This window comes from Pteropus vampyrus, unplaced genomic scaffold (genome assembly GCF_000151845.1).
Source record: "Pteropus vampyrus isolate Shadow unplaced genomic scaffold, Pvam_2.0 Scaffold15, whole genome shotgun sequence".
In the NCBI taxonomy this organism is placed as follows: Eukaryota; Metazoa; Chordata; class Mammalia; order Chiroptera; family Pteropodidae; genus Pteropus; species Pteropus vampyrus.
The window spans coordinates 9,817,574-9,826,759 of NW_011888796.1; the positions used below are offsets into that span (position 1 = coordinate 9,817,574).

The 9,186-nt window shown below is 34.3% G+C and overlaps 1 protein-coding gene across 1 annotated transcript in view; it reads right to left on the minus strand.

The window, feature by feature from the left end:
* TMEM260 (transmembrane protein 260) overlaps positions 1-9,186 on the minus strand; it is a 60,520-nt gene that overhangs the window by 51,125 nt on the left and 209 nt on the right. The window contains exons 2-4 of the mRNA XM_023526790.1: positions 8,995-9,186; positions 4,385-4,416; positions 3,509-3,660 (exon numbers count right to left, since the gene is read on the minus strand). Coding sequence (XP_023382558.1) covers positions 3,509-3,660; positions 4,385-4,416; positions 8,995-9,154 — 344 coding nt within the window. The 5' untranslated portion in view covers positions 9,155-9,186. The remainder of the gene's footprint in view (positions 1-3,508; positions 3,661-4,384; positions 4,417-8,994) is intronic.

Below are 9,186 nucleotides of genomic sequence, written 5' to 3' on the forward strand. Positions count from 1 at the left end.
ATAATAGTTTGAAAAGGCTATGTTGACCCTCAAGCCTGTTGAAAATGTATTCCTTGCCTTGTAACAACCAAAATAAAAGATATGCCCTCATCTGAGATCATAAGCAATTTAAATCTTCCCTGAGGTGAAGAATTTTCATACAATGCTATCAACATACTCCATTCTCTTTTAGTGATACCAGGACATGTGAAATATAATCACGTTGATGTTTAATGATACTGATTTCAAGTACTTCCTTATTCAGAATATAAGACTTAGCTCAATGTTTCTTAGGAAATAAGTTTGAAATTCAAGTACTAGGCAATGCTAAATGGTGTTCATATTACTGATTTACATTATCTATAACTTTTTATTTTGCATTAATAGGATTTGTGAATTTCAAATCTAACAATTTAAATATCATACTATCAAACTTAAAAATCATTTACTTCAATGGCCTTAAAGAAAATCCCAGTTCCTATAAAACACTGACTGTATTACATAGTCTTAAATGCACAGATGAACACATTAATAAAATGAGTACTATTTCATATAAATGAAATGTATTAGATTAAACTCCCTTAACATAATGCATGCTTTAAAATACCCCTGAAGGGGACAATACATAAATAAATACATACGGAAAACACTGGCACAAATCTTACTATTTTTAATTCAATAAACTACAGTAACACAGACAGCTTTCAATGTGCTGTTTTACTCACACACTTTCTACTTTAGGGGAAAGCAAATATAAATGAGTTCTTGCCAACCATTAGAAAAGACTGACAAAAAATGCAGTGTTAATGACATCTTACTGCTTTTAAAAGCAAGAGAAAGATGCAAGAAAAGCAAAAATTACATAGTAATTGGGAACAACGAATAAATCATTCTTTCAACCTAAGTCATGTTTACTGAAAAAAATGGAGCTTTTTACATCAACACATTTAAACAGAAATTTGCTTTTGAAATACAATCTTTGTTTAAAAGGTACAGAAGGTCTTTATGTCCACCCTGAGAGCTAAATATAGTGAATGCTATGTGAACAATTACCTGAAAAAAAACCTAAACCTGTTAAAAGAATTAATTTACTGCACACCAGTCAGCATTAATCCCACGTGTACAGTAATGTTCCCTTAAGTGATGGAGGAAAGAAAGAATAAAACAGTTTCCTGGATCAAAACCCTTCAATATTCAACAACAAAATGGAATGATGATTTGGTCCGTAAATGAATAAAGTAGTGAAATGTCTCCTAAAGAAATTCTGATAAAGGAGTCAACCTGTAAAGGAATATATTTACTGTATGCTGGGACTGGAAAAAAGCCGTCACTGTAATGGCTGTACAAAAACTGTGTCCTGCTGTTGGGTTTATATTCACAGAAGAAAGGTTTTAAAGGTTAAGTTCAGGTCATACAACAAATGAAATTGTAACAAGCCAGCTGACATTGTATAATGTCTTCTTCCACTCAATCAATAGGCTACTGTTAGTCCTATTACCATAGAGATGGCTTGCTTTCCTGAAGGGTGTCTATTGTTTGACAAAACAGATTTGCCACTTGAACTAGGTTGTTCCCAAAGGACGTGTACCTTTGTCAATTATTTGTATTCAAAATAATGAAGTATTTTCATATTAAAATGTGTGTAAGAGATAATATTGTTAGATCCTTTTTCTGAAAGAAAGCAACTTTTCCAAAGTACTATATTACCAAAACCACTCATATATCCAGTTTAGTCATATTAAGAATTTTTGATTTAAAACATGTATCAGCAAGTATACAAATTTATCATTATGATTCTATATTAAAAGAAGAGGGTTACAGACTAATGTGCTAATCTAAAACTCATTATAATCAAGGATAATACTAAAAGCTATTCTAAAATATGGACAACTCAAAGGAAAATCATTGTTCAAAGGCATTTGAATTCTATAAAGATAAAGATTTTTATATATGACTTTTACAGTGGTTTTCATGAGGAATGGCATCAACAATTAATATACTGAAAAATTTTATAATTTTTCCAAAATTGATATCTGAAAAAGTTTAGAAGACAAATCCCTTTATTTGCATTAAGAGCTATTTATATCCACATAGAGCTTAAATGTGTGTTACAGAAATGATCTTCTAAAATACAGATGAACTATCAAAATAAATACGAGTATCAATTTTCTTTAAATATCTTTTTCTTAAACGTCTTGTAAAAATTAATAACACACATTCAATACAGAACAGGTTAAGTTCTAAATTTCAACCGAGATATTTAAAAATAAAAAAGATCAATTTTTCTATCAACAGAAAGAATGACAGATTCTTATATAAAAGACACAGAAGGAAAAATTCTAATAAAGATTATTCTAATCATTTAAAAAAAGAAAATCTTTGTAACATTCATAACACAAATCAATCCAAGCAGAGATATTATTTTAAACATTTCATACTTAAAGATTTGGCTATCACTGAAAACCTATAAGACTGAAATAAAAACAAATTAAATAATATAGATAAAATTTAGTAAATAATCAACAAATATAAATTTCAATCTGAAAGCTTTCTGCAAATAGATTTAAAAGTATAGAGTCATAATTATATCAACTTTTACCTTACTGTAAATAATTAAAAGAGAATTTAGAAAAGAATTCAGCTTAAGAGCAATATTATGACTAATGCAAATAAAAACATTAGTCTCCAAAATGACATGTGAAATTGTTTATTCAAATTATACTGTATTCGTATATAAGAATTATGTTTTTATAATCAAATCTGCAATTGTTTTTGAAAGAAGTGTTTTAATTTGGTTTTCCATTTGCAGCAAGTATAATTTGTATATTTCTCTATAATCCTCTTAAGCACAGGTTAGACTGAGTTAAGAATGGAGACAGAAAAAGCAAAGACAAATGAGTTTACCAATATCCAAAACTAATGACCCGTTTTTTAAAAACAGGTAGCCTTCTAAACTAAGAAAGCCTTCCATCAATGAAGTAAGTGGGGTCTAATTTTCCTATCATCCCTACAGCTATAATGGAACAAAGTGAGACATTACTAAAACCACATCTCAAATTGATTTCTTTAGTTAATAGCCTCATTTCAAAAAGTATACAACATGTGCATATTTAAATACAATATAATTAGGTATTAGCTCTGAACCTGATAGGCAGCTACCCATCAGCAGTACTGTGAGTAATTAAATGTTATTTATCATTTACCAAAAGATGAACTTCATATTGTTAAATTAAACTGGCCCACCTGCATCTTCATAAAATGACAAATCTTATTAGTTCTGCCTAACCAGAGAATTGTGATAATGAACTGGTGACACCTTGACTCCATTGTATGAAGCAGAGCCAACTGTGTAATCATTTGAGGGTCAGATGCATATGAAATTACTGTAAATTAAGAAAGTGAAATCACATGAGTGATTAGGAAAACCATTCAAACAACAAATGATTTTTTAAAAATGTATGTACTTGGGCTATAAGAAAACTACATCTCCAATTAGTCAAAATTAATTTTAACTAATCAACTACTTTACCTGAAAACGGTGAAAAAAAGTAATGATGCAGCTACTGCTCCAAATAAGCCACACAGAAGATTGACTCTGTAGGCAATTGAACCAAAAGGAAATAGTATAATTGCAAGTTTAGCCACCAGGGTGAACAAAGGATAGCCAGGAGGATGGGCAACCTACGGAAAAATTAGCAACAGTTAGAAGGTTTTCATCTAGTAAAGGAAGAGTCACACTGGCTTTAATTGAAAAGAAGCCTTTTTCTCAGGCAAGTATAAAGATTTAGAGCCAATGACTATTTTAGTAGTGGTTTTCTATTGTAATCCTTTTGTGCCAATACAAATAAATATTTTCTTCAGTGGATTTGGCATTGTCTATCACATGGTGTGTCACCTAGAGAAAGGGTGACATATTTCATTGTCGATTCTTAAGCAGTTTCTTCTCTGGGTTCACAGTACATTAGGGTCATTTAAAAGGCTATTGAAAAAAAGCGGGTTCTGAAATATTGTATTGGTTAGAAAGTTGAAAGACCACACTGCTATCGGATTACCCCCATGCTGACAGTCCTAAGGTCTTGCTAAAGGGATCATGCACCATAATAAAGTTTATTAAATAATAAACTTATTAAAACTGTTAACCCGATTTATTTTATTCTCCACAGCTTATACAAAATTTGGGGTGATAATAAGCCAGCTACTGTATATATAGTAAAGGCTTTGCTCTATAATTTAGTTTAATTGGATTTAAAACTTAAAGTAAATTGTCACGTACTGTACTTATAAGTTACTAAAAACTGGGGGTTTAAAAATAAATTAATCTACTTTACTCCATGCTTAATTAAACTTTCTTAATGCCTAAAACTGTTAATGAGAGCATTGATTAAACAATAAAACTAATACTTACTCCAAGCTCATGTGCGGCTGTGATCAGTTCCCCTGTGAAAAAATAATGTAAAACCAATAATTACTATTAGAAAATGACACTCCTCCAAAGTTTTCAAAATCCAAATGCTTGCATTGGGGTTTTGCATTAATTTGACTGGATAAAACTGTAAATCTGCAGAGATTTAACAGCATGAATAGTCTAAGAATATTTTCTCCCTTAGGTCTTATTGAACAAACTATCTTTGGTAGTTTTTAATAACTGGTCAATGGAAATAAAGGTGAATTCCATTTTTTAAAAAAATGCTTATTTTCCCTCCTGAAAGTTGTATACACTTGCAAATATATACGAAACTCTTTTAGAGCATTAGTGCAGTATGCAGTATTATCCCTGAAGTATTTAGTACAAAACTGTCTATAAAGATGCGACCTTATGATATATAGAATGTGCAGACAATGCTCAGTAAAGTATGCCGTACTACCCTAACCCTGGCATTTGGGTACCTTCTCCACATTAATTAGGTTGAATATCTTTAAACAATTTCCAAATGTTTATTAGCTCCAGGTTATTTTCATAAGCTTGAATTACCATAATGTTTTTTCAAAACGTTAAATCATTATACTATTTACATAGAACTTTATAGTTCCTTGCCATTAGTGATTATTTCTAAAATTATGATGTAGTAATTCAATGCCTGCTTCATTAATGTTTTAAGTATCCAGACTATTTCTGACTCAGTCCTGTATACTGTAGTGCAGTACAATGTAAGGTATCAATCAATATTAATAGATGATTTATTAAAGTTACTGTTGTCTATTAAAAATGTATTAATATCTATTTTCTATCTTTCGATAAATATCAGTACTCCTAATTTTTACAAACTGCCCTAGCCACAATGTAGACCTTTACCCTTTCTGGCCTGGACTACAAAAAGAGCGCTGACAATCTTCTACTTCTTCATACTGAAATCACTTATTGTCACCCCATACCCAATCCCTCCCATCCCCAAAGGCTGGATCAAACCCTTAGTCTAACATTTCTCAATGGCTGCTCTCTGCTTACTTCCCTCAGCATGACATGCAAGCTCTTTATGGCTTCAAGGTCCCTTTACAATGCTTATAATCTATCCATGAAAACTATACTCAACTCAGTCGAATCTGATTACCCACTGTTCCTCTGGAATGGGTCCTCTTTTACACCCCTTATCACTCATTTTCTCATCCAATATTCTCTCCTAAATCCTTCAAGGCCTAGTTCAATTGTCACCTTCTCAGTGACACGTTTCCTTACACATACCCCTCCCCAGTTAATTCCCCATCATCATGAATCACGTCTTCCACCTTCATAGAACCTGCTTGAACCTATTTAGCACTTAGATTGCCTCTGGTTGGTTGTTTTCACTTCTGTCTGTTCCACTAAGTTAAAAATATTATCCTAGCTATTTCAGGATCCTGTCAAGACATCACCTCTCCCTCCTCTGGCCACACACATTCTAATTCAAGCTCTGAACATAGAGGTTGACAGTCATCCTTGCTACTCAGACACCCCTCTTAGGTAAATGACTGATTGTACCATGGAAGCCCCATAAGGGCACCCAAAGACAAATATTGCTCACTTAAGTCAATTACTTAAGGGCATCTTTTAAGTTTTCTGGAGATATTCAAGAAAACCTTAGAAACCAAAGGCATCTTATATCTTATATACTTTTTAAAGCATATAAATGTTTAAAATCGTGTTTTCCTTTTTTAACTACTGTCAAGTGCATTTTATAGTTTTACTCTAATGAGTCAGCTTTTACGTCTTAAGTCTAAAACTGTTTTAATCAGTTTTTTTTTCTCTCTCATATTTCTGCAGGTGCAGTGAAGCACGGTGAAGTTCAAAATTTCAACATCGCTATTCATTCGCCTCCATTTAAAATGTATTTAGAATTACATTTTAAAATTAACAATAGCTCATTTTCTCTAACTTCCTTTTACCATTAAAAAGTCAATATGCTGTTATTATTTGTCGGAGTTCTGTTAGTATTAAAGATAAATCTGGAATGTGACAAACTTCCATCAACAACTCTTACCAAATGTTAAACTAAAATCTATGCAGAGAAGATGCTACTATTCAAAGCCTAAAAATGTACCTTTGATAAAGAGCTAAAGGGAAATATTACTCTTAAAACGGAATATTGTAAAGAGGGAAAGTGAATACTAAAAAACAAAAAACAACAGAGTCCCCTTTCTCCCTACCCTTACACTAAGGTTTCCTGAAACTTAAGTCCTACTACCACCTGAACAGAAAATGGACTTATCTGGGTTTATAGAAATGAAGATTCCATGAACATACCCAAAACCTACCTACACTAGGACCCTCAGACATTGGGCCTAAGTTTCTCAGGCAATTCAGAAGTACATTCGAGTGTGAGGACCACCGTTTTGTTTGTTTTTGTCTGGGCCACAAATGGGTGGCAAGCTCAGAGTTGGTAGCAGATGCTTAACTTTAAAAAAAGGGGGGGTTTCCATTATAGTCTACTTTTTATATTAATTATATAATTATACTGCCATATATGAAGTCTATTAAAGACAGCATCCTAATGCAAATTAATTTTCCCCCAAAACAACAAAAAGTGAAGGCCACCCTCTTCTCCAAAGGACCATAAGCACTACTGCCCATAAATCAACCATGTGTATCAAGTGGTGCAAAATACTGGCATGACCATATAATGTAATGGATTTATGCAGTATAATTTAAGACTTAGTAGGAAGAAGAATACATGCTTTATATTGGTTTTGAGATGTGTTCTGTTTATTGATAGAAAGTATATTTCATAAACACAAACATTCAAGAGGAACAGTACATTCAACATATAAACAAAATTATCAAAGAAATGATTACACAAATTATACTGGCAATACTTAGAAGAGTTTATTTATCATTCCCAAAAATGAACAAAAATATTTGAAGCAACTACTATTTAAATTAAACAAACTGGAACACCTAAGAGGTTTGGTAACTCAAAGTGAATAGGTAACTTTATTCTTCTGGGAAAAATTAAAACAGTATTCATAAAGACAAGGCAACAATCACAGATTTTAACGTTTTTAAATATCACTACATATGTAATGATGGATTTAACAAAGAATTTTGTGAAATTCTCTGACAGAGAGCAGGGGTTAAAAGAGCACGTTTTAAAGTCAACCTATGTGGGTTCTTTCCTTAACTGCCTCTGCTTTCTAGCTGTGTAATTCTGGACACAGCTTAGCTTTAGTTTTGTCATCTATAAAAGGAAGATATTGATAGTACCTCCCTCAATATCGAGTAAGTGCTCAATAAGTGTTACTATTCATCCCACTCACATACTTCAGCTCAACCATGGTAAGGAACTGTCAGTGGTTTTTTTTTCTGAAAAGTATAGAACTACCCAACCTCTGAGTAATGCTCTCCAATGTCAAAACTCTCACGACTATAATTTCTTTTTTAATATAAACCTTGGAAACATGGTAACTCCATTCTGCACTATACTAACAAAACATTGCTCCTATCTGCTTGATAGGACCTGAAAGAATAAAGGTAATGACTTGAAAATGGAACATCAACAATCCTCAAAGTGGTAGGCAGTCTTAAATATCACCTCTAATGATGCCCAATTTCTGATATTCTGTGTAATCCTCTCCCCCTTGGGTGTGGGCTGGATTTACTAACTGCCAGGAATAAAACAAGGCAGTGGTATATCACTTTGAAGGTTACGTTACAAAATGACAAAGGTGCCCTCTTTCTCTTGACAACTTAGCTTACCCAGACTCACCTGGCAAAATAACTGGATTGAGTTTATAAGTGAATCCTTCCCAGATTCAGCCTTGAGAGGACCGCAGCCCCAACCTACACCATGACTGCAACCTTGTCCTGAGTAAGGACACCCAGCTAAACTCTACCGAGATTCCTGATCCACATAAAATGACATAATAACCGTTTGTTGTTTTAAGCCACCAAAGTTGGGAGTATCTTGTTAGGCAGCAAAAGATAACTCGTGCACTCATGGTTTTCTTTTTAACAGAAGTAGCTTGTTTAAAGCCACAACCTGACTTCCACTCTTTTAAGTATTCTCCCCCAAATATTCGGAAAGGCTTGTTCCTTCCCAAAATTCAAGAAAAGATCACCTCGGAGGCCTTTCCTGACTAGCCATTCGGAAGGAGTCACTAGCCACCCCCACTTTCAAATCATATTTCCCTCTTACTGTCTCCACTAACTTATCGCCACTTAATATGTAGCTGTTTATTCAATAGTTTGTGTATTGTCTCTACCAGCACTAGAATACCCTCCGTACTTGTTCACCATTCCTTTTGTCTGGAACACAAGCATGCAATAGGTAATACTTGTGGACTAATAAGAAATAGAAAGCGAAAACTCAGGTCCAGAAGTAAGATCTGGGGAAGTGGAGCGGCCGATAAGTCCCCATCAGGTGAAACCCACAAGCCCCATCTCAAAAGCCTGAGAACTAAAGGAATCAGAGTTTACATGAACGGATGGAAACATAAGTTGGATCTGGACCGTAAAACCCTGGAGGGCGCGAGATGACCGGACCTAGTGAGAAAAGTACAGACCAGGGCAGAAGGGCAGAAGAGACGACCCTGAGAGTACTTTACCCGAGTCTCCCCCCGGCACCGAAGGCGGCAGCGTGAGGGTGAACACACTGGCCACGGTGGCGAACACTGCAACGCCGCCGCACAGGCCCCCGGAGCGCCGCGGCCCCACTTCGGCTGCCTGCCCCGGGGCCGAACCCCTGCTGTCGCCATGAAGACCCATAGATCAGTGGGGACCGAGGAAGGAGGACTCGG